This window comes from Staurois parvus, unplaced genomic scaffold, assembly GCF_062004578.1.
Source record: "Staurois parvus isolate SC_StPar_1 unplaced genomic scaffold, SC_StPar_1.0 ptg000086l, whole genome shotgun sequence".
Taxonomy (NCBI): Eukaryota; Metazoa; Chordata; class Amphibia; order Anura; family Ranidae; genus Staurois; species Staurois parvus.
This window is the reverse complement of record NW_028317882.1, coordinates 5,216,587-5,242,316: the sequence shown is the minus strand read 5'-3', so window position 1 is coordinate 5,242,316 and position 25,730 is coordinate 5,216,587. Positions and strand designations below refer to the sequence as shown.

The 25,730-nt window shown below is 40.6% G+C and overlaps 1 protein-coding gene across 3 annotated transcripts in view; it reads left to right on the top strand.

The window, feature by feature from the left end:
* The window catches only part of UBA6 (ubiquitin like modifier activating enzyme 6), a 102,375-nt gene that overhangs the window by 38,809 nt on the left and 37,836 nt on the right, over window positions 1-25,730 (top strand). For all 3 annotated transcript variants that reach the window (XM_089669989.1, XM_089669990.1, XM_089669991.1), the window contains exons 19-26: window positions 2,937-3,118; window positions 15,239-15,344; window positions 17,465-17,554; window positions 18,208-18,288; window positions 20,087-20,215; window positions 20,994-21,045; window positions 21,793-21,856; window positions 22,076-22,145. In XM_089669989.1, coding sequence (XP_089526115.1) covers window positions 2,937-3,118; window positions 15,239-15,344; window positions 17,465-17,554; window positions 18,208-18,288; window positions 20,087-20,215; window positions 20,994-21,045; window positions 21,793-21,856; window positions 22,076-22,145 — 774 coding nt within the window. The remainder of the gene's footprint in view (window positions 1-2,936; window positions 3,119-15,238; window positions 15,345-17,464; window positions 17,555-18,207; window positions 18,289-20,086; window positions 20,216-20,993; window positions 21,046-21,792; window positions 21,857-22,075; window positions 22,146-25,730) is intronic.

The window sequence follows — 25,730 nt, the reverse complement described above, 5'->3', positions numbered from 1 at the left end:
ACAAGTGACAATCTACTGTATCAGAGCAAAGGCCATGAGGTCAAAGGAACTGTCTGCAGAGTTCAAAGACAGGATTATTGCAAGGCACAGATCTGGGGAAGGCTGTGATAAAAATTCTGCTGCACTGAAGATTCCCAAGAGCATAGTTGTCTCCATAATTCTCAAATGGAAGAAGTTTATCAACACTGGGACTCTTCCTAGAGCTGGTCACCTGGCCAAACTGCGCTATCGAGGAAGAAGGGCCTTCGTAAGAGAGGTGACCAAGAACCCAATGGTCACTCTGACTGAGCTCCAGAAATCCTATGTGAAGATGGAACAAAGTTCCAGAAGGACAACCATCACTGCAGCCCTCCACCGATCAAGGCTTTTTGACAGAGTGGTTAGACGGAAGCCTCTCCTCCAGTGGAAAACACATCCGCTTGGAGTTTGCACTGAGGAGAGGCTTCCTTTTCGTCACTCTGCCATTGAGTCCAGATCAGTGGAGGGCTGAAGTGATGGCTGTCCTTCTGGAATTTTGTCCCATCTCCTCACAGGATCTCTGGAGCTTAGTCAGAGTGGCCATCGGATTCTTGGTCACCTCCCTTACGAAGTCCCTTCTCCCCAGATTGCTCAGTTTGGTCAGATGACCCGCTCTTGGAAGAGTCCTGGTTGTGCCAAACGTCTTCCATTTGAGAATTATGAAGGCCACTGTGCTCTTGCAAACATTCAGTGCAGCAGAATTTTTTTATTTTTTTTTGCTTTCCCCAGATCTGTGCCTTACAATAATCCTGTCTTTGAGTTCTGCAGGCAGTTCCTTTTGACCTCATGGCTTTCTCTCTGATATGCATTGCCAGTTGTGAGGTCTTTTTTTTAGAGGTGTGTACTTTTCCAAATAATGTTTAATCAGTTTAATTTACCACCGGTAGACTCCAGTCAAAGCGTAGAAACACCTAAGCAACGATCAAGAGAAATGGGAGGCACCTGAGCTAAGTTTCAAGTGTTGTTGCAAAGGTTCGGGATACTTATGCCAGTGTGATATTTCAGTTTTTTTTCCTTTTTCCATAAATTTGCAAACTTGTCTAAAATTCTGTTTTCACTTTGTCATTATGGGATACTGAGTGTAGACTAATGAGAAAAAAAATGTATTTAAACAACAATAGTATCAGGCTGCAACATAACAAAATTGATACAAGTGAAGAGGGTCAGAATACTTTCAGTATTTCCTGACAATTTTGCACTTTTTATCTCTTCATGACCAGGTATTTTGTGCCTTTTTGAGGCTGTTGAGTGTCCAATCAGAAGGCTTTAGCTAATTTTTAATTGGTTTATTTTCCTTTTCCCAGCAGCCAGTTCTTCTGTAGGCAATCGCTCTTTAGTTCTTTGCAGTCAAGGGTAATCCAAAGATTACATAGCAATAAAACCACTTTTCAGAATGAAGAATAGTTAGAACTTCTGTTAGGATGGTGTGTGTACCAGGTTGGCTAGAATTACTTCTCTTCTGTCCCAGCAATAGCTGCTATGAGGACAGAAAATGATGGAAATCTCTCCTACAGGGTCCAGATATTCTATACAAAAAAGAAATTGGGTAGGAAAATTTATGCAGAGATCTTGTCAAGTTAACCAATTCCTATGTAAACTACTAAATATGATGTGGGTGTCTAGGCTTCAGTGACCTCTGGCCACCAAAGGGTTATTGGGAATGTAAGATAAATTTAGTTAATGGCTATTGCTGTCCTAAAAATAAGTTCTGTTTGTAGAAGAATTTTGCATCTAGTATGGCTACTTGCTTTGGAACTTCCATGTTTTGCTTATATTATTATTGACATAGGGGTTGATTTACTAAAGGTGAATAAACTGTGAACTTTGCAGTTGCAAGAGCAGTTGCTCCAGAGCTTAGTAAATGAACAGATGTTTTACTGACTTCCAGCTGCAACTTTGCAAAGTGCACAGTCTGTTTGCTTTTAGTAAATCAACCCCATAGTTGTTATATTGTGGCCTGCTTCTTTTATCTGCACTATTATGCTGAACGTTAAAGTAGGGGCTGCCCTTGATGCACGTTACTGCGCAAGCAGTAGAAGATGGAAAATGGTGGAAGGTATAAATCGTGCTGTGATGGAGCGTCTTAGCTTTTTAGTCTTGATAGAGGCATTGTTGTTGTCTTTTTAAATACTCACATGGGTATTTTTCAGAGTCAGTGTCACTCAACAAAGAAAATTAAAAAGATTTAGGAGATAAAATAAATGCAGGGCGATATGGCCATATCACCCCCCCTTGGGTGAAGGCATGCCCCTTTATTAACAGAATAATGATGCATTATCTAGGATTGCCCACCTCAGGGGCACATTTTAAGAAAAAAAGGACCCTGTATATTACATGACTATCCTAAAGGCCCCAGTCACACCTGAGCGCTTGAGAAACGAGCATCACACTTCTAGCACTATTAAATCTTTAATGGTATCCCAAATGCAGCTAGCAGACATGTAACACCATACAAAAAAGATGCAAGGGCTACTTCAGTATGTTTTGTTTCGTGTAGGGCAGCCCATCCAAGTAAATGGGCTGCCCTGTGCTGTCGCACAACAAACACTCAGAGTGTGAAAAAAAAAAAAACATATGCACAATGTGCAGGTGTGAATGCAGCCTAAGACTTCACAAAAAGAGAAGTATTAAAAAATCGTTGGTTCGAATCCCTGTGCCTGCGTGGTTTTCTTCCGGGTACACACTCCAAAGACATGCTGGTTGGTCAATTGGATCCTGTCTAAATTGGCCCTAGTATGTGTATACATGAATGGGAGTTAGAGAACTTGAGGGTAGGGACTGATGTGACTCCTTAAGGGTAGGGACTGATGTGAATGCAGAATATATAATGTAAAGAGCTGCGCCACCTTCTATAAAATAGATTTTGCGCATAGTAACTGAATATAAAATCTTTGTTATATTTTTTCCCACCTTACTAGAAACCTAAAAGTTGTACTGCTGCTGCTGCAACCATAAACATCAACCCTGAGTTGAAAATAGATCCGCGACTGGATAAGGTGTGTCCTGCCACAGAGAATACCTATAGAGATGAGTTTTACCTCAGACAAGACGTCATTGTGAATGCACTGGACAATGTGGAGGCCAGAAGATATGTAGACAGGTAGATATTGTAGATTTTTCATTTATTAGATGACTAATTCATTCTTCTGTGTAATTTATGTTTTTAATATTTTTCATAATGTATTGATATTTGTATCTATAGCTTGTATCATATTTTTATTACATTTTCCACAATCATTTTTGGAGAGATTTGTAGCAATTGTAGTTTGCATTCTTTCTGAACTAGTACAGTGAAAGTATATATAGTCCCCAATAGTCCTGATTTAGAATTGAACCAGAAGGCCTTGATCTTGTTAAAAAGAGCCATGGTCTATCAAAGTAAAAACACATTTGAGAAGATATTAGTTGTATCATGTTTTTTGGCTTACTGCATCCCTTGATGGAAGAGTCAGGAATTAGTGACCTGGATAGTGTATTATACTGTAGGCTGTTTGTAAATCACACTAGAATGTATTATTTTATTGGCACTCCCATAGTTTTCGTGAAATTCTGGTTTCCAAATCATTAGCCTATTTCCACCTAGCAGCTGCCAGACATTGTATTTGTCTTTTTATAGTAAACACATTGTATGCAATGTGCATATACCACTGATCTTCCGTCACTAATCAGAACTATAGATAGCGTATTTAGTGCTCCACCACCCCAGTTGTTATTCCTTGTATACACCTGCCCTGACTGTCATGGTTAATCCACTTCCACCATCTGTCTATTTATTTAAGAAAAACTTCTCTCTAGTTTGTTTGCTGACATTGGAAACAGAAATGTACAAATTGTTGTGAACAATTTGCTTTTACTTCGGCTGTTATTATTCACATACTTTATAGGAGAAAGCACAAATAGAAAAACTAAGTGCACTAGTGGCTTGGAAAAACCTTTTTGTGACTGTAGGGCCTCATTCACACTGACTCCGTAAAAAAAATCTGCGTTTTTATATGCATTTAGACGTCATTGCTGAACACACATAAATGCACATGATTTTTCAATGGCACCATTCATACTGGGCATTTACCTGAGATTAGGTGTGGTCAGTTTAGCTACGTTTTTAGAGGCTTTAGAATTTTGTGCATCCAGGCTCCAACTAGAAACACCGCTAATACTCAGGCATGTGCACATGACTAAACCAATCAAAACTTGCTGTAAACCAGGGAGATCCTGATCTAAATGCAGGAAAAGGTGATCTGGGAGGTATAAAAGTTGTTTACACTTCCCAGATAGCTTATCCTACATTTGGAAAACCTAATTGCTGGAGTACCAATGTGAATGAGGCCTAAATCTCCCTTACTAAAGTGGAGCTCCACCCAAAAAGGGAAGCTCTAAATAAGGCCTCCATCTCCCCTCCTCTTTATGTAATGGCACTTTTTGAGGGGGTGGGGGGTGGAGCGGGTACTTGGTTTTGCCATGTACCCACTCCCACTTCAGCTCCAACCACCTAGACCACATGTGTCAAATACAAGGCCCACAGGCTGAATCTGGCCCTCCAGGCCATTTCATGTGGCTCTTGCACCACTCCTGCAGGTACCCTTTTGTCTCCGCCCCCACCTTGTCTCTGCAGTCAGCAGCAGATAGGAGAATAAAACGCATCTGCCGAATCCTGCGCTTCTCAGTGCAGCTGTAGCACCCCCTCATCTCTGCCTCCCTGGTCTCAGCATTCAGTAGACTCTGGTAACTGACTCCTGGTCCTCCTCCAGACCCTGCACTTTCTGCTTTGCAGCTCTGCCTCCAAAGGGGGTGCATGTTGATGTTAGGAAGGATGTGGAATTCTTGACATCTAATGGGGGGGATGGGGTGCTGTGGACATCTAGCCTCTCAGATGCAACTGGCCCTTTGAGGGCAACCATAATGCTGATACGGCCCGCGATGAAATGTAGTTTGACACCACTGACCACCACTGACCTAGACGATCCACCCATCCTCTCTCTTCCACAATTTACTGGAATCCAGTATATGTACGTGTCTCTATATGTGGCAGCACTTTGTCAGCACTGTGTCTGTCCTGGAGTTGAAGAACCAGTTGTTGGAAGAGTCACAGCATAAACTTCCAGTCATAGGGGCTGAATCACACAGTCAGGTTTCATGAAGAATGTGATTGTTTACCATGGATAAAGGCATCATTGTTGCATCAGTTTTTTTTTTTTTTTTGTTTTTTTTTGCTTTTCTTTTGTAACGCCTGAAAAGGTGCTGAAATCTGTAGTTTCACTACAAACAATAGAGAGCAACGGTTTACAATAAAATTCTTTCCAGCTGCGTAAGTACAAGCCTTAGAATGTATAAAGAGGCAAAGTTTTTCTGGGATTTTCAGGCATTTTGCCAGAAGCTATAGAGCAAAAACTTGCAAAGAACAACGTATGCAAAATCCACAGAGCCTAAATATTTTAATGTCATTGTGCTTTGGTCATTTGGTACTTTCGTGCTTGTAATAGTTTGTCAGGGAAAATCCTAAGCTTGCCATAGATGGATTGAAATTCTGGCTGGTTTAGCAGGGAGTAGTCAAATTTTGATCCTTCTATTTCCACTCAGACTAAGTCAATCTAATGATCAACTGAACATGACTGTTAGAAAATTTCACTCAGTCAACACCTGCAGCCAGTCAGCTACAGCAATGGTCAGTGTATTTGAATGTGAAGGAGTCCCTACTGTCAGAATACAATGGCAGAGCGACGTGTTGCGTGGATGGGGTAATCTATTCTTGCAAATCAAAGTAAGGAAAATCCCAGGCCCTTATTACCCCCCCCCCCCTTACGACTACAAGACCTTTGCAGGCATCCTTCTACTGTAATTCATAGCAGCATTTGACCTGCCTATACACTCCTCACCCTGCCAGACACTTATTGTTAGCTCACATCTCAGGTTTACTAAAAGAAGACAAAGTTCTTACTCTCTGTTTAAGATATTGACCAATTTGTTTATTAAACGAGGAAGTGAAACGCCTTGCCAAGATTCTAGACAATGTACTGTTACATCTCGATCAATTCAAGCAAAGAAAAGTCAGCACTCTGGTGTATGCTGTGCAATCTTGTATAAGTTACATACAGGTGACTTCTGAAAGCAATTGGTTCCATAAAATTTTAGTTAGGGGTATCAGACTAAAGGGGGCTGAATACAAATGCACGCCATACTTTTAAGATATTTATTTGTAAAAAAATTTGAAAACCATTTATCATTTTCCTTCCACTTCACTATTGTGCCACTTTTTGTGTTTGGTCTATCACATAAAATCCCAATAATATACATTTACGTTTTTGGTTGTAACATGACAAAATGTGGAAAATTTCAAGCAGTATGAATACTTTTCTAAGGTAATGTAAATACAAGATTTCAGAACATACACTGGAGTGCCGGCTTTTCTTTGCTTGAATTGATCGTGTGAATGAGGAGTCAGCTGCCTCAGCCAGAGCACCTGTGATTAAGCCATCTATTTGTTGTATGTTTTAGACTGTTACCTCTGCTCCAGCCAAAAGGATCTCTCAACCAAGTTCACTTTGTCCCAAGTTGGGAGTAAAGGGATAGTATTAGTAAGACTATTAATCTTACTTACCGGGCTTCCACCAAGGGCATACCCATCTTTTTCCTCTCTATTGGTGCAGAGAAGGCGTTCAATAGATTAGACTTTACAACATTTAGATTTGCAAGCCAAAATGCTCACATATTGGCATTCTGCACACAAACCCAACAACCAGGGTATGAATTAATGTCCATCTATCAGATGCCTTCTCCGTACTCTGTGTCATCAGGCAGGGGTGCCCCTTGTCCCCTGACATCCATTGCATTCCATCTCCAGCCAAAGAAATATGGAGATGATTTAAGCTAGCATCCGATCAGCGTTTGCAGCCAATGGCGGGGGCAGTTAAAACACAGTAGCCCAACAGGGGAGATCGCTGCACTAACATCACATAGAATGGCAACCTCCTCAGATTTTTTCGTTCAGCCTTCTAGGTTGAACAAAAAAAAACCCCAAAACTTTACATGTGTTTCTAGCATTATTTTCAGTACCCAACCCTTAATCTCTATTTACAACTTGCACAAAGCCTTGGAAGAATTCTATTATATTGCTAACTACTCAACTTCCCATTTACTTGGGCCTCAAGGTCTATTAAGTACCTCATGATTTATCTACCTCAATTTCTGCTCAATTTCTCCCCCATTCATTTTTTCCTGAGCTCATCTTTAAAGACCTGGGAAAAAATTAATTCTCCTGGTTCAGTAGAACAGCTATAATAAAAATTAATATTCTACCAAAGCTGGTAAATACAGTGCCTTGAAAAAGTATTCATACCGCATGACAAAATGTGGAAAATTTCACTCACCTCTGCACCCTCCACAACCTCACAAACACCCCTTTCCCTCTCTCTGACCACAACCTCATTACGTTCTCCATCTCCCCGTCCTCTATCACCTCCCCCCCCCAAACGTCAAACCATCACCAGCCGTAACCTCCGCAACCTGAACCCGGCCCCTCTCCACTCTGCAGCTGACCGTCTGTACGACAGTATCCTTCCACTGTCATGCCGTGACCTGGCCACTACTGCGTATAACGACTCGCTGTCAGCTGCCTTAGACTCCTTAGCACCCCTAACCACACGCAGCATTAGACCTCAACCCCTTCAACCCTGGCAGAACGACCACACTAAAAATCTTAAATGACGCAGTCGCGCGCTGGAGCAATTATGGCGCAAAACCAGATCCCCACGAGCATTCTCTCTCTACAAATCCACCTTCCTCACCTACATCTCCTCCCTCCACGCCGTCAAACAAGCCTACCTCGTAACCCTCATCAACACCCTCTCCACCTGTCCTTGCCGGCTCTTCTCCACTTTCAACTCCCTACTCTCTCCCCCCCACCTCCACCTAGTACCTCACTCACCGCCCACGAGATTGCCAATCATTTCCAAAACAAGATCGACCAATCCGTAAAGACATCGCCAATGCTCAATCTACCTCCCCGCCTAGCCTCACTCCCACGATAACTCCCTCAACTCTTCCCTCCTCTGACCTCGCAACCGCCCTGCCTCCCACCACACCTAGCATCCTGCACACTATAACCTCCCCAACACTCCGCTCCTTCAGCCTTGCTACCACTGAGGAGATCACCATGGTCTTCTCAGAAGCCCGCCTCACCACTTGCCCCCTTGACCCTGTCCCCACACAACTACTCCGGTCACCCTCCTCCTCCATCCTACACTTCCTCACCCACATCTTCAATCTCTCCCTCTCTACTGGCGCATTCCCCTCCCCTCCCCCCTAAAGCAAACGCACATCACCCCCATACTCAAAAAACCCTCCCTGGACCCCACCGACCTGAACAACCTTAGACCCATCTCCCTGCTGCCATTTTACATCCAAGCTCCTTGAGCGCTTAGTCTACAATCGCCTAAGCTCCCACCTCACTGACAACAACCTCCTCGATCCACTACAGTCTGGCTTCTGTCCCCTACACTCCACTGAAACCGCCCTACTCAAAATCATTAATGACCTGCTAACCGCCAAAGCTAATGGCCACTACTCAGTCCTCCTACTCCTTGACCTCTCCGGTCTTCGACACAGTTGACCACTCCTTCCTCCTTAATAAACCTACACTCCCTTGGCATCAGAGACTACGTTTTCTCCTGGCTCTCCTCCTATCTATCCCAACGCTCCTTCAGCGTTACCTATAACGCTACCACCTCCCCCTCTCTGTTGGGGTCCCCCAAGGCTCTGTCCTCGGGCCCCTTCTCTTCTCCATCTACACCTCCTCCCTCGGCAAACTGATACACTCCCACGGCTTCAACTATCACCTCTATGCCGATGACATGCAAATTTTACCTCTCCACCCCTCACCTCACCCCTTCAGTCTCCGCCCATATCACTCACCTACTGAACAACATATCAGACCGGATGTTGCCCCATTTCCTCAAATTTTAAAAACCTTTCCAAAACCGAGCTCCTAATTTTCCCCCCAGACCGCGCGCCCCCCCCCCATTCTCTCCATCACGACCAACAACGCCACCATCAGTCCCACCCCACAAGCCAAAGTCCTAGGTGTCACTCTAGACTCTGTCCTTCCAACCCCATGTCCAATCGCTGGCAAACTCGTGCAAGCTCCACCTCCGCAACATCTCCAAAATACGTACTTTCCTAACCCCAGACACTACTAAACAACTCGTTCACTCCCTTATTATCTCACGTCTGGACTACTGCAACTCCCTTCTCACCGGCCTATCCCCGCTTCAGTCTATCCTGAGTTCAGCGGCCAGACTCCTCCACCTTACCAACCGCTCCGCTTCTGCCACCCCCCTCTGTCATTCCCTCCACTGGCTTCTGATTGCCCAACGCATTAAATTCAAACTACTAACATTGACATACAAAGCCATTCATAAAGCTGCCCCAAACTACCTCACCTACCTGATACCCAAATACTACCCAACCCGTACTCTTCTCTCCTCACAAGACCTCTTACTTTCTAGCTCCCTGGTCTCCTCCTCCCACGCCCGACTGCAGGACTTCTCCAGGACTTCCCCCATCCTCTGGAACTCACTACCCCAATCCATCAGACTGTCATCTACCCTCCTCACCTTTTTAGGCGCACCTTGAAAACCCATCTCTTCAGGGAAGCCTAGCCCACTCTCACCTAATAGCCGATCTCCTCCACTCCTCCTACCACTCCATCCCCCACAGCCACTTCCTCCTGTACCACTATCCCCTCCCTCCTAGATTGTAAGCTTGAAAGAGCAGGGCCCTCGAACCCCTCGTGTATTGTTTTGTTACTGTATTGTCTCATGTACTGTCCCCCACTATAATGTACAGCGCTGAGCAAACCTTTTGGCGCTATATAGATACTGTATAATAATAATGTGATAACCAAAAACGTAAATGCGCTTTATTGGGATTTTATGTGATAGACCAACACAAAATGGCACATAATTGTGAAGTAGAAGGAAAATGATAAATGGTTTTTAAAATTTTTAACAAATATCTGATAAGTGTGGCGTGCATTTGTATTCAGCCCCCTTTACTCTGTTACCTCTAACTAAAATCTAGTGGAACCAATTTCCTTTAGAAGTCACCTAATTAGTAAATAGAGTCCACCTGCATGTAATTTAATCTCAGTATAAATACAGCTGTTCTGTGAATCCCTCAGAGGTTTGCTAGAGAACATTAGTGAACAAACAGCATCATAAAGGCCAAGGAACACACCAGACAGGTCAGGGATAAAGTTGTAGAGAAGTTTTAAAGCAGGGTTAGGTTATAAAAAATATCTTAAGCTTTGATTGTCTCACGGAGCACTGTTCAATCCATCATCCGAAAATGGAAAGAGTATGGCACAACTACAAACCTAACAAGACATGGCTGTCCACCTAAACTGACAAGCTGGGGAAAGAGAGCATTAATCAGAGCAGCAGCCAAGAGACCCATGGTAACTCTGAAGGAACTGCAGAGATCCACAGCTCAGGTGGGAGAATCTGTCCACAGGACAACTATTAGTCGTGCACTCCACAAATATGGCCTTGATGGAGGAGTGGCAAGAAGAAAGCCATTGTTGAAAGAAAGCTATAAGAATTCCCGTTCGGAGTTTGCGAGAAGCCATGTGGGGGACACAGCAAACATGTGGAAGAAGGAGCTCTGGTCAGATGAGACCAAAATTGAAATTTTTGGCCTAAACGCAAAGCGCTATGTGTGGCAGAAAATTAATACTGCACATCACCCTGAACACACCGTGAAACATGGTGGTGGCAGTATCCTGTTGTGGGGATGCTTTTCTTCAGCAGCAACAGGGAAGCTTGTCAGAGTTGATGGGAAGATGGATGGCGCCAAATACAGGGCAATCTTAGAGGAAATCTTGTTAGAGTCTGCAAAAGGGCAATGGCCCTAAACATACAGCTAAAGCTACAATGGAATGGTTTAGATCAAAGCATATTCATGTGTTAGAATGGTCCAGTCAAAGTCCAGACCTAAATCCAATTGAGAATCTGTGGCAGGACTTGAAAATTGCTGTTCAAAGGCGCTCTCCATCCAAGCTGACAGAGCTTGAGCTATTTTGCAAAGAAGAATGGGCAAAAATGTTACTCTCTAGATGTGCAAAGCTGGTAGAGACATCCCTAAAAAGACTTGCAGCTGTAATTGCAGCGAAAGGTGGCTCTACAAATAATTGACTCGGGGGATGAATACAAATGCACGCCACACTTTTCAGATATTTATTTGTAAAAAATGTTGAAAACCATTTCTCATTTTCCTTCCACTTCACAATTGTGTTCCACTTTGTGTTTGTCTATCACATAAAATCCCAATGAAATACATTTACATTTTTGGTTGTAACAGGACAAAATGTAGAAAATTTTAAGGGGTATGAATACTTTTTTAAGGCACTGTATTTTCCAAACTATTCGTATACTGCTACCCTTCAGCAGAGATTACACTCCTTCCTCTGGAATAACAAGCACCCAAGAATATGAAATTAGACTCCTCCCAAATCTTACAGACATATAGGTCTTCCTGATATCCAGAAATATTACTAGGCCCTTCATCTGTCTTGAGATTGGTCCTGTCATTTTTTTGTTGAAAGTCTGGACAGACCTTGAACAGACCTTCTCTTCATACCAGGCCCTGGCTATGAAAGATCAACATACCCCTGACCTTGATTTACACCCTCTGATTAGAGCCACCCTTCACACCTTTAAAGGATAAATTCACCTTTTAACAAAAAATGATTGCACATTTTTTTGCAAGTAAAAAAATGTTTCATTTATTTTTTGTTTGTGGAGCCTCTAAAGTGTTGCATCAGCGATCAACAGAATGCTGGTGCCATGCAGGTCTCTCCCTGGCCTGTCAGTATATCTGCATGCTCATACATTCCGTACGGGCAAGCAGATACTTACCGTCAGGAAGGCCCAATGAACTAGTTCATTGAAAACTACAAACTGACCACCGCAAAGGTTGTTGAAACTTGTAGGTTTCTCATTCACAGAATACTGTGAATGAGTGACAAGGCTGGACGGGCAGAGCCCCACACAGTCACATTTTAAAAAAAATTGTGACGCTACTGGGGAGGAGAAGATCTCTCACTAGCTGTCACAACGGGGAATGGATCTAAATCTGACACTCTCAGAAGATAACTTGGAGAGCATAAGCACAAACCTTCTCAAGGGATCCATGAATATTAATGAGCTTCAAAGTAGATGGTATCACACTCATGACACGTCCACAGAACACTTTACCTACTACTCCAGACCAGTGTGGGAGGTGCCTACAGGATAGGGGTACCCTCCTACATATTTGGTGGTCCTTCCCACAAATTCGCCCTTCCTGGGCCCAGGTCCATAACCTGATTAAGAACATCTCAGAGCTCACATTTAATCCTACCTCATTCCTGCTTCACCACATGGGCATGTCACACTAAACACTCTCTTCATCTAAATTTACTAAATGCTGCAAAAATGCTCATATCCAGACAAATTTGACTAAAACACCTGAACTCTCAGACTGGTTTTGTAGAATAGACCAGGTAGTTGAAATGGAGGAACTGGTGCACATGAGCAAGGAGAACATATCCTCATGTGCAAAAATCTGAACGGATGCTTGCTTTTCAAAGACCCTGATCTATACAAGCAGCACATGCCTCACCTGCCTGCTTGACTTTACTTCTGTCACCCAGGGAATTAACCAGTTCCATCCATGATTCAAAGAGACCCACATTTCTAGATGCCTCTCCTCTTTCCCCTGTCCCTCACCAGCCCTTATCCCCTCTTCTTCTCTCAACCCCCCACACACTTTTTTTTTTTTTTTCTCCTCTCACCCTTTTTTCCTCTCATTCTATCTTCTTTCTCCTTTTACAAGACTTCCCTGCGCTGATTTTCCATTTTTAGCTTAGCATTCAGATAGCATGAACACCTATCATTTACACAGGCTTAAAGTGGAACTTCACTCTTTGTCATCATGGACTATTTATAATCCTTATGGTCCTTTTGGCATTAGTAATTTGATAGGAAGGTATATTATTTTTACTTGTTATAAACTTTTTTTTACATTTCTTCAGTTACTTCCTGGTTTCCATGTCTAGGAAAATGATGTCATACATCTCAGGAGTCTTCAAGAGAAGAGGGAGGGTTCTCAGCAAATCCTATGTCTGAGCTAAGGGCAGGTGGATTCCAGGAAGTAAATGATACATGAATTGTCTGCCCTTACTCAAGATGGCTATTGCCAGAAACACCAGGGGGTGTTTTTCAAAATGGGGGGTGTTTGAAAATAAAGCATGGAGAAATGGATGGATGGGGGAGTTTCCCTTGAATATTAAAATTTAATTAAATTGTATTTTTGGTTTGTGGTGCTTAGATGCAGTGCAGTTCACCTTTTAAAGACGGGACATGGTTCCCTGATTTACACTACCTTGATCACTCACCTACCCTCAATGATATTAATCCCAAATGTACACACACACACTTTTTTTTTTTTTTCTCTCTATCCCTGTTCCCACTACCTTACTCATAACATAGTACTACCTCTGCCTGGTCCTGGCTGCTGCTTTGCTTTTACCTGCCAACTGTTCATATGGTCTTTCGGGGTACCTCCCCCAGAATGCCTGCTCAAGCAGCCACATACGCGTCACCTCCACATTGTATTTTATGCTAAAATGTGTATCTTCTTGCAAAACTAAGTATCAGACTCAAGTTGTTATGTTTCTTAGTTCTATGTAATCCAATTTTCCAGCTCATACATGTGCTGAAAATATGGAAATAGGATGCATTTATTAACTTTCTGTACTGGACTCCAGTGTGAATGCTATATGCTCAGCACTGTAAGAAGTTTTTCTATAAAGAAATTTTTTTTTTTTTTTAAATGAGGCTTTCGTTGTACCCACCCATCTGTTGTCTAATTGCTCTGCACAAATTTGTATATAATATCGAGATGCAGTACCTTTTTTCGCTCTTCTTTTTTGTGTTCAAAATTAACAGGCATTCCTAAAAGGATTGTAATAGTTTCCCTCTGATATTCTCAATAAAATTATATGCAATAAAAAAGATTAAACTGTGTCCGTTTAAATAGAAAAACAATATCACTAGGCTGAACATTGTGTTCGTTTACTAACCGGCAAAAAACAAAGACACAAAAAATTGTAAGGCCTTTCACATTGCTGCTGCCTAAAAACCAAATTTTTAGGCACACAGGCATTTTTGTTTTTTTGAGTGCTCTGAATGCAACACATTGTTTTCAATAGGCCTGGACGCAAAGGTGCGTAAACATGTGCAGCGTATAGATGAGTAAAAAAAGAAATGTGAGTTGACGATCAGTATTTTAAACGTGTACACTCATATGCTCACAACTACATGAATAAAATGTTCTTTTAAAGACGTAAAATTCTATTCAGAGAGCTGGAATTCATTTTACTCTAATATATGTGTGCACACAAACACGTATTAAATAAACATTAGCAATTTTGACCAGGAATACTCATGTTCAAACATCAGTAACCATGGAAAGCACCCTAAATGGGCAACACATTTGGAGCCCTGAAATATTTTTTTTTTCTACCTCCTGGCATGTGTGGGAATGTATAAGTGGTTTATCTATGTGTGTCCTGACTTGCAATGCTTGTATGTATGTGAGGAAGGGTTAGTAGTAGTTGTTTTGTGGTGGTGGTGTTTTTTTGTTTTTTTTTAATTATTTATATAATATACAATATATGCACATTTTCATATTTTGCTACTATCACAAGGGGACTGATAAGTCCTCTACGTGATAGAAATGACATGTTCTCTTTATGAAGATTCCTGACATCTTCCCTGTTATTGGTTGATGCAGATTGTGAGCTCCCACAGCATGCTGTGAATGCATGAGCTGTGCTGCACCCCATGGTGTCTGTTGACGTATGTCAAGGGGCTGCAGGGAGAAGTTTGGGGGCTCAAACTTTCGATCGCCTAGGCAGTCAGAGTGGAAATTGTAGCAGGTACTTGTCAAAATCAAGTATTCCCCCCCCCCCCCCAAAAAAAAATATATTCCAGATCTGGAAGAAGAAGAGGGAGGACTAGGAAGAGAGGAACTTCCACCTTCTGCTTTAACTTATACGAGGCCTTTTAATAATGCTGGGTTTAGCACAAGACATTTTGTTATCTAGGTGTCCCCTCATACTTCCAGGTTTTGTTAATACACACAGTTATGTGGTATAAACTATGGACTTTTTTTTTTCTTACAGTCGGGCAGTGTCCAACATTCGTCCACTTCTCGACTCAGGAACAATGGGGACGAAGGGACACACAGAAGTGATTGTGCCTCAATTAACAGAATCCTACAACAGTTATGTAAGTAGTAAAGCATTTAATTAAAGTTTTATAGTAATTTGAATCCCTTGTTGATTTTTCATATTTTTAGGTTCTCGTGTAGTACAATGTCCCGACAAGGGCAATATTCTTCTTACTCATTCTACAGGGAGTCTCTGTATGTTTCATATTGAAAAATTTTTTTTTTTTTTCCCGAGATAAACTTTTACACAGACGTTCTATGTGCTCCTTTTTTTTCAACCTTTGGGCTGGTTAATTGACACCCTCTAAATGCTGAGTTTGAAAAAACACCTCTAGACTACCTAATGTGCAAAATATCATTAGTTGTTTCTACTGGCAAAACGCTAAACTCCTCCTCCTGTAGGAGCAGCGTTTTTTTTTTGTTTTTTTACCAATGTGCATGGAGCCTGAAAAAGGACAGGAGGTGGTGGTAGCTAGCAAATTATTTGCAGACAATTAAAGATTTGGGATTGGGAGAGTTAGCTGCACATCAAGAAAGTAATACTGACTACTTAGAGCTAGTACTGTAATATGTCTACAGTTCACCTCCATCTGTATTATCTGTCTGCAGAGATTATGTAAACATTTGCACAGGCTTGCATATTTAAGTCTTGAAGGTGACTTTTGAGATGTTTATACAATAGAGAAACTTTGACACATTTATGGTGAACTCTCTTTTTGAATGACCAAAGTGACTTCTACACACAGCTTTTTTTTTTTTTGTTTTTTTTGTATTTTTTTTGTTTTTGCAGATTTACCATCAGGAAATAGCCCCCTCCCCCAAAAATAAATAGATAAATCATCAAAATTCTTACTATTTTGAAACATCTATTTAGCATTGTGGTAGCTCCTCCGTGATTGAGCAATGATAGCAAATATTTGTGCTGTCTAAATATATGATATTGGGTAGCAAAGACCATGAAATATGCAGTGTTACCATGTTGCAAGTATGTGTACCGAACAGCTGATACCGCTTTGCTGACAGAAGGAAGCAGAGAATCCTATATTTTATTTTTTTTTTTTTTTCAGCAGGAGAAAAGGACATTGTATACCAATGCAAAATAGGAGTTCTAATAATTTCCCATACAGAATAAAGAACTAACCCAATGAGCATGGTACATGAATTAGAAGTGTATAAGGGAGCAAATCAGCAGAAGACCTAATGAAGCTTAGACAAATTTAAAGTGTAAATCGAGACTCCCCTGTAAACATAGAGCATGTCAACAACAATTCTTTTCCTGTTGATAATCAGTTTCATGAAGGCAAAAAGTTGGGAGAAACAACATAAGAAAGAAAGAATAGGATGTAAATAGCATAGTGGAAGAAAAGATTAGACCTAGAGATCTCCACCACATCCTCTGCTATTGAGCTTTTTGCAGACCAGTTTTTTTTTTATTCAGTAGAATTCATCTGAAGTTATTTACCACATTCCATAGATTGTTTGATTGCCATCGAATCCTGTTTACATGCCAGATATTAGGCAACTGGTGTCCTTCTTTTTTTTTTTTTTTTTTTGTATATGCGCCAAGCATGTTATGGCAAACTTCTAAAAAATCATATGTGGTACATCTGTGAACATTTCCCCATGTTTATCTCCTGAAGACCCCATTCACACTTGTGCAACTTTTTGTGCAACTTTGGACACTGAAGTTGCTGTAACTTGTCATGCAACTTCGAAGTTGTTCATGCACTTACTTTGGTCCAACGTTCATGCAACCTAAGGTCCATAGACTTCAATGTTAACTCTCAAAAGCTGCATGAAAGGTGTACCTGTCGTGTAACTGTGGGTCCAATTTTGGGACAGGTCACATCCAAAGTTGCGTCAAAATTGCACCCCAAAGTCACACAACTTTGGAGTCGTACAAATGTGAATGGAGCCTAAGGCTTCATTCATACAGCCATAAAAGCATATAGAGGTGTTTTTTAATTACGGATCTAAATGCAGGCTCATTGTATACAAGCCAATCAATAGTGCGACTTGTCAACAATCAGGGTGCCCATAAATGGATCAAAATGTTTCCATATTTGTAGCTGTGTGTCAAACAATACTGAAATATTTACACAGCCAGAAGGTGTACAGTCACAGGTTAGATCTTTATCTTGGTTCCATGTTAAACAATTTTACTGATTTTCCAATGTAGCGGGATCCTCCTGATGAAGAAATTCCGTTTTGCACTTTAAAGTCATTTCCAGCAACCATTGAGCACACAATTCAGTGGGCAAGAGACAAGGTATTGTGATAATGAGTAATGATTACTTTTTTTTTTTTTCTTTTTAATAAATTGTTTTCTTAAAGTATGTAAGATATATGTATGTAACATCCTTCCCAGAGGACTTTAACTCTGGGGGTATATTAGTTCCTCCCTTCAGTAGTATTATGGTTTTCTGAATGGGGAGATCCCCATATTTCCATGTGTGCCATTACAGGCCCGAGGGTATATTCAGTAATCTAACATTAGCTGATATTATTAGAAAATATACTGTATAGAGGTGATATCATTGGTGGTTGGTGGGATTAGGCTAATTTAAGTTTGTTTCTGGGGACAAGTTGTCTGGACATGCTGCCCAAATTGAAGTGAATTTAGAGGTGCAGTCTGTTTATTTTTAGAAGTTTTTTGTATAACGATAGGCTGGCAATGATTAATTTTTCCAAAAAAAGAGCACCTTACTATTTATGATGGATTTTTTTTTTACTCCATAGGAATATTGTAAAATTGTATAACTGCAAGACCGCACCCTTGTCTAGCAGCGTGATCATTCTTTTCCTTTAAAAGCTCCCTCATTCTCTTGAGACCAAAAAGTTTTAAAGCATACCAGTTTTACAGATTGTCTAAACTATTTATTTTGTTTTTGTTTTGTTTTTTTCTGCTTTTCCGATTTTTAGTTTGAGAGTTCTTTTTCACATAAGCCTTCATTGTACAACAAATTCTGGCAGACACATGCATCTGTAGAAGACGTTTTACAGGTATGTACAGAAAATAGTATTTACATGCACATTTATCACTCCCGGAAGGTAATGAAAAGTTACTTAACCTTAAACCTAAACTGCTACTTAAAGTGGTTGTGAAGGTTCAAGGTTTTTACCTTCATGCATTATTTGCATGAAGATGAAAACCCTTCTGTGTACAGCAGCCCCCCTAATATTTACCTGAGCCCCATCACGATCCAGCGATGTGCACGAGAGCCTTGGCTGTCTAGGGACTTTCTCTCCTCATTGGCTAAGACATTGGTTTCCGCTCCTGTCATTCACAGCCAGTGAGCCAATGAGGAGAGAGAGAATGGGCAGGACCGACCTGCTGCTGTCTGTGCTTAGGACTGAGCCTGTTTGGGTTCCACCATAGCAAGCTGCTTGCTCTGGGGGCACTCTGCAGGAAGGAGGGGCCAGGAGCACCAGCGTGGGACCCAAGAAGAGGAGGATCAGGGCTGCTGTGTGTAAAACCATTACACACACACACACACACACACACACACACAGCAGGTAAGTATAACATGTTTGTTTGTTTGTTTTTTTTATTGCCTTTTTAATATCACTTTAAATGAAACCTGTAATAATAGGTTTATGGGGAATGCTAGAAAATGAGAAACAAAAAGGGTGCAAATGCCTAGCACATTATCCACAACACTTTAATAAGATGTGACAGACTACACATATATACTAAAAAGCCAAATAGAAAAGAAGGCATGACAGAAACACAGTTCCAAAAGGTCAGCTCTCCAAAAGCCACAAGTGTATAGATGACAATGTCAGCTTACGCATTCTGGGGAACAGGCACCTTTCCTCAGAGCAAGGGAAAAAAAATGCCATGAAGAATAATGCGATGTATGACTTGATTTTGGTCCATGCCAGGAACCAGGAAGCAACTGAGGAAATGTATAAAAACAAAAGTTTAAAGTGTTACTAAGCCCACAACAGTAAAACTAGTCTTAATATGCAGTAAAGCATGCATGTTATACTCCCTGTGGAATCTAAGGGGTAATCCTCTGCATTGTGTAAAAACGCTATTTGATCCTGACTTCTCTGATCCTCCCCTTCCTCCAGTGCCCCCCTCTTATCTCTTGATAAGACCTATCCTGTGGAGACACACTTCACATGTTCAGTTTGGTGTGTATTGCTAGAGAGGTTTTGCTTTTGTTTTTTTTCTCTTGGGAGAGTTCATGTTATCAGCATGAGATCATGATCACTCCAGTATCAAATGTGACAAACTGTAGTGCTTCAAAACAGAGTGCTCGAAAAAAGACATTCCTCCAAAGAAAGACGGCTCACATGGATTCACACCAAACTCACAAAATTGAGTTGACCCCTTGTTTTTAGCAAGCAAGTCAAATAGGCTTGTGTACATAAGACCAGGGATGTGCATCTTTCATTTCTTCCGCAGATCCTCCTTCGCCTCTTTAGCATTCATATACCATCTCCCCAAAACTGCATCTCATGCCAGATGTTTTCCACATAAACCATATAAAGAAAGGTGAAAGTATGTTTATTAAGTAAAAAAACTGATTGTGCTGTACTTGCAAGAAAAAAAAATGTCAGCCTGGCTTCTGAGGATGTCAACTTTTGATGCCGAAACGTGTAGGGAGGTACTTCCGGAGGCTATCTTGGGTGAGGGCGCCTTCCGAATTTATTACTTTATATATTTACATTATTAGATTTTTATAGTATCATTTATATAGGTGCATGAAAAGATGATTTTTTATTTTTTATTTTAGTGTTACTGTCAGTTCTATGTAATAATGGCATCCTTATTTCCTATTCTTTATTGCAGAGAATACAAACTGGTGAAAGCTTAGAAGGCTGCTTCCATATTGTTAAGCTACTGAGCAGGAAACCCAGGAATTGGTCTCAGTGTGTAGAATTGGCAAGGTTAAAGTTTGAAAAATATTTTAATCACAAGGTTGGTGAGCAGTATAGATGTACAGTATATCCCTTCCTAAGAGTCCATCTAGAATTTATTTGTGTGTGCCTGTCAGTGTGTGCGTGTATATGTGTGTGCACATATATATTTAATTGTATTTGTTTTCATGTGAACATCCCTTCAATATACTCTTTGAGAAAACATACCCCTTATGCAGCTGACATCATTATGGTTATTCCTGTGATGATGGAGTTTTTAGGCTGTTTAATGTAAAATAACTATTTTTTTGTACAGTGTTTTAAAAGTCTTTAATGCAGTTTGACTTTTTTCTAAAAATTAGGTGTTTTGATATGCACACGCTTCATAGTAACACTCTACACTCTTGAGAGTAAGCATCCAGTAAAATGTCTTCTCTAAAATAGGTATACATAAAAAACACAGTAGTCTGCTGTATAAATCACTTTTAAATCTCTTGTGCTGATGGTAATTGATGCTAGAGCAAACACAATCTCCTAGAAGCTTGTCCTGCATAGCATTGCATTGCCAATTATTCGATGAAGTACCACCATTGCTACACATACTCACTATGGGAAGCACTAAATTATTCTTTTTATGGTTTATGAATGTCATGTACTGCTTTGCTTTTATAAAAAAAAAAAAGAAAGAAAAGGATATGAAAAACTACCTGTGCCTTTATTGTGTCTCTTATTTAGGTCTCTTTTGATTTTTATTATAGGGCTTTGACTTCTTGTGTTGGTATTGTAACCTTCATATATTTGATCAAACCTTTCACTTTATTTCTTTGTTTTTACCTTAGGCTCAGCAACTATTGCATTCATTCCCACTGGATACGCGGTTAAAAGATGGAAGTAAGTAGTGGAAATGGGAACAGTGGCACTATGAACATATTGGGGTTGATTTACTAAAACTGGAGAGTGCAAAATCTGGTTCAGCTGTGCAGATCAGCTGCCAGTTTTTTTGTTTTTTTTTTTGTCAAAGCTTAATTGAACAAGTTGAAGTTAGAAGCTGATTGGCTACCATGCACAGCTGTACCAGATTTTGCACTCTCCGTAATTAGTAAATCAACCCCCATTGTTTTCTTTTCCTTTGTGGTGTTTTATTTTCGATTTGCCAAAGATCTCCGGAGTGGGGTGGGGGATGTGCATAATCCTTCCTATGAATAAACTTTATTAATTGCAGAAGTAATTTTACCAGTTAATGATACCTTGTCTCTTGCTATCAGTTGAGCAACATGCCTACTTCTTCTTCTTAAATACATGCTTTTTGCTAAAACTACAATTGAATTATACATTTTCTGAGCTGTATAAATTTTGTAAAGTGTGCCTTCATCTGGTGAGTGTACCTTGTCTCTTGCTATCAGTTGAGCAACATGCCCACTTTTCCTTTTCAATACATACTTATATGCTACAACTACAATTGAGTTCTACATTTCCTGAGCTGTATAAATAGGTTTTGTAAAGTGTGCCTTCAGCTGGTGAGTGTAAATGTGTAGGTTTACAATATATCTGTATGTCACATTGGAATATGAATAGTGTTATAGTAATACATTGTAGTTATAACATTTTTTGGATGTCTTTATACTTTGCTTTATCTAGGTTTATTTTGGCAATCTCCAAAGCGACCCCCTACTCCAGTACAGTTTGACATAACAGACCCATTGTAAGTATAGGATTTTTGCTATTAATGGTTTCTAAACTGTAAGAATAAGGGATATCATAAAGTAGTGAATGTGACATTCACCAAACATTCACTGAGTGTTTTAGTGAATGTCACATTCACAGCTTTACAGATATGCCCCTATTTATTTAAATTCAGACAGTGGTTAGTAATATAGTTAGTAAAATATGTGTTCTGATGCCATGTGTTTCTTATTTCTAGACATGTCAGCTTTATAGTTAGCGCTGCCAAACTGTATGCAGAAGTCCATGAAATCCAGCTCAGTGAAAAGGTAAATGTACAGAATGGAGTGAGAATGCTTTTTGCTGCAAGGCAGGATTGGAATTATAGTAATTTACCCAACAGCAGAAGTAGTTTTGCAATTACCAGGTTAGGTGAGGTCAGTATATTCTATGTTACTTGGAATTCTTACCCACAAGAAATCATGAAGGCTATAGGTGGCCATACATTATACAATTTTCTTGAGAATTTTGCTTTAGATTTACCAAACACCATATAATATGAAATCAAACCTAAACAACACCTTCAATTGTATCCACTTAGGCAGGCCCTTGCACTACATAGTTGAAGGTATATCTAAAGGAAAATGGACAGAAATTTGTAAGAAAACTGTATAGTGTATGGTCTGCCTAATTCAAGGACCAGAACTGAAACCACTGGTATAACAGGGATCACAGTTGCTCCATGGGGCCCTGGGGACTGCCTGTCAACTCCTGTTCTTTAAAGCAGAAGCAGATTTCTCCTGTGTATCACAATGTGCTGTTCGCTTCTACTTTGCTGAAAGAGTTAATATACACCCCTTAGTCATCCTGTCAAGACATATATTATCTCCCTCTGCACAACCCCCCCCCCCCCCCACACACACACATGCCCTGTGATCTCTTATGTAGAACTGGACACAAGATGAAAAGAGAACAGGAAGTGTTGTGGCTGTTCTGAGGCTGAGAGCCCATCTCCTTGTGTCAGTGCTCAGTGTAGGGCAGACAAGGAATCACCCTCAGCAGGCTCTGTAATCCAAACTGTACAGGTCAAATGTGTTAATGTGCCATTCACTAGACAGCAGCATTAACTTTCACATTGTGGATACTACAGTCTGGCCTGCAAAGTGCACTGGGAATGGTTATTATTATTTGAGCATATGTAATGGAAATGTCCTTCAGTGTGCAGTAAGCCAAACTTTTATTTATTTATTTGTTTGTTTTTTGCATACAGACAAAAGCGAGATGAACACCTAAAGAAACCAAGGCTGGTTCACACCATGCTTGGAGAGGAATCGCACGGGAACGTGCTATGCGTTCCTGTGCAATTCAGACTGCATGCAAAACACACTCCATTTGCGATCTGCAGTGGGTGTAAGTAAGAAGTTAATGACACCCCAAACACAGGTCACAAGCACAGTGTGTTTTTACACACCAGATCGCATGGTACTTTTTGTTGCAGTGCATTTTAAAAAGTAGTGCATGCAATACTTTGCGGTGGTGCAGTGCAATTTCTGTCCATTCAAAATGAATGGGCTGAGATCACATTGCGCAGAACTGCATGTGAATTCACAGGAACTGCAGGGTGTCACTGTGCATATCGCATGCAGTTTCTTGTGTGAACCGACACTGGACTAATGGAGTGAGATTAAATGAAGGCAAAAAAAGAGGGAAAGAGAAGGGGAGAGATGGGGGAGAGAGACTGAAAGAGAGAATGAGATGGAAGTAAAGTTTGAAAATTTAAGAGACAGAGACAGCAAGAGAGGAGTATACAGCAAGAAGGGGAAAGTGAATAGGAGAGGAGAAGAGAGAAAGTTTAATGATTTCACTAGGGGGATGGATATAAAAGGATATAATAAATTCTTGCAAACGTTTTACATTCTAAACTGGAGTCTGCTTATAAGTATTCAAAATAATTGGAGAGGTATATCTAAATGTGGACAGCTTCTAAAAAATCTTTTGAAAATACCCTCTCAATATGTAAATAAAGATCTGAAATAACTTCGAGCATACTGTGCGTAGTGGAAGCAGCATGTGGTGGTTGGGGGCCCCAGGTTAACTTTTGCATCCGGGCCCACAAGCTTCAAGATACACCTTTCAAAAAACGTATTCTTTTGAACATAAGGAATTGATATTAATGTTTCTGGGTTTAAATAATGATTATGAGGTTTCTGTTGCCTTTTTACTTTATCAAAGCATATTAGAAATGCTAATTCAGGCACACAATCCAAACATTCAGACATCTGCACATTTTACTATGCGCACTACCACATGCAAACTCATTCACACGCTGACTCGCACAATGGTCTCCATATTTCCTGATTTTCAGGTCTTCTCCCACCTAAAAACATTGGGCTTGGTACTGAGACATAAGTGATCTTTCTCACCTTTGCCTCCCCCATGTCTGTCATGTCACCAAAGTCTCAGCAACCGCTAATTAACTTTTGACCTTTGGGTATTGAATTATTTAACTTTGTGATGTGTGTATTCTGAAGGTACCCCAAGATACCTGGGGAAGATGCACCAAGAACTATGTATTGCATAAATAAAATTATGACATACTATGAATAATAAAAGATGAGAGTACTGTCAAGGTGTGATAAAGTAGGTTGTTTGGTACCTGAGGCATTTCTTAGACCACTTTCCAATTTGCTCAGCTCCCACATATGCCTACCCTGTGCCGCTCACATGGTAGTAGCTGGACTCTACCATAGAAGGCAGTTGTGAATATAAGGATAGTTCTCTGTTGTTATACGAATGGACCCCAATCAAATCTTAATAGACACAACCAGAGAGGAAATCTCCATAAATTGGAGGACACTACCCTTTTAGACATCTGTGACTGAATAAATCTCCATTGGAATATCTACCCTCATTTCTTTGATGACAATTACTAAATATTATGACTTTTTGGTTACTTTTGGTCTCATTGTTAATGGCCTACCTAGCAGGGGCACAGGTGGCAGAAAAAACCCAGTTATGTCAAGTCATACAAGTTTTGTCTGTACATACACTTTAAACAATATGCAATGAACTAAAGGTATGGTTGCAAAACTTGGTGATGAGTACTGATACATGCTGCTTGGTGTTTACAATTTTTGTTTTGTTGCATGCACTATTCAAATTAAGACAAAGTTCAGGCATTCCTTGGAATAGCAGCACCTTGGTAATCCAATGAGAACTGCATACTGTGCAATACAGGTTAAGGGGCTCCTTGGTCATGCAGGAATGGCCAGTTTCCCAAGCCAGCGGTATGCATCACTATTTTGTAGTGGTTACTAGCCCTTTTTCATTTCTATAGCTGTAGAGGATGAAGTAACCTGTAACAGTCAGGATTCCATTTTCTGTAATCTTCCTTCACTAAAATAAATATAGATTTTGTGAGTTTTTGCATTTTGCTCTTAACCCTACTGTCAAGCATACACATACAGTGAGGAACAGAAGTATTTGAACACCCTGCGATTTTGCAAGTTCTCCCAATTCGAAATCATGGAGGGGTCTGAAATTCACATTGTAGATGCATTCCCACTCTGCGAGACAGAATTAAAAAAAAAAAAAAAAATTCAGGAAATCACATTGTATGGTTTTTGAAGAATTTGTTTGTCTTGCACTGCTGAACATAAGTATTTGAACACCTAAGAAACAGCAAGAACTCTGGCTCTCAAAGACCTGTTACTGTGCCTTTAATAAGTCCACCTCTACTCCACTCATTAATCTAACTTAGTAGCACTTGTCTGAGCTCTTTAAAGACACCTGTCCACCCCACAGTCAGTCAGACGCCAACTACTACTATGGGCAAGACAAAAGAGCTGTCAAAAGACACCAGAGACAAAATTGTGGACCTCCACAAGGCTAGAAAGGGCTACGGGGCAATTGCC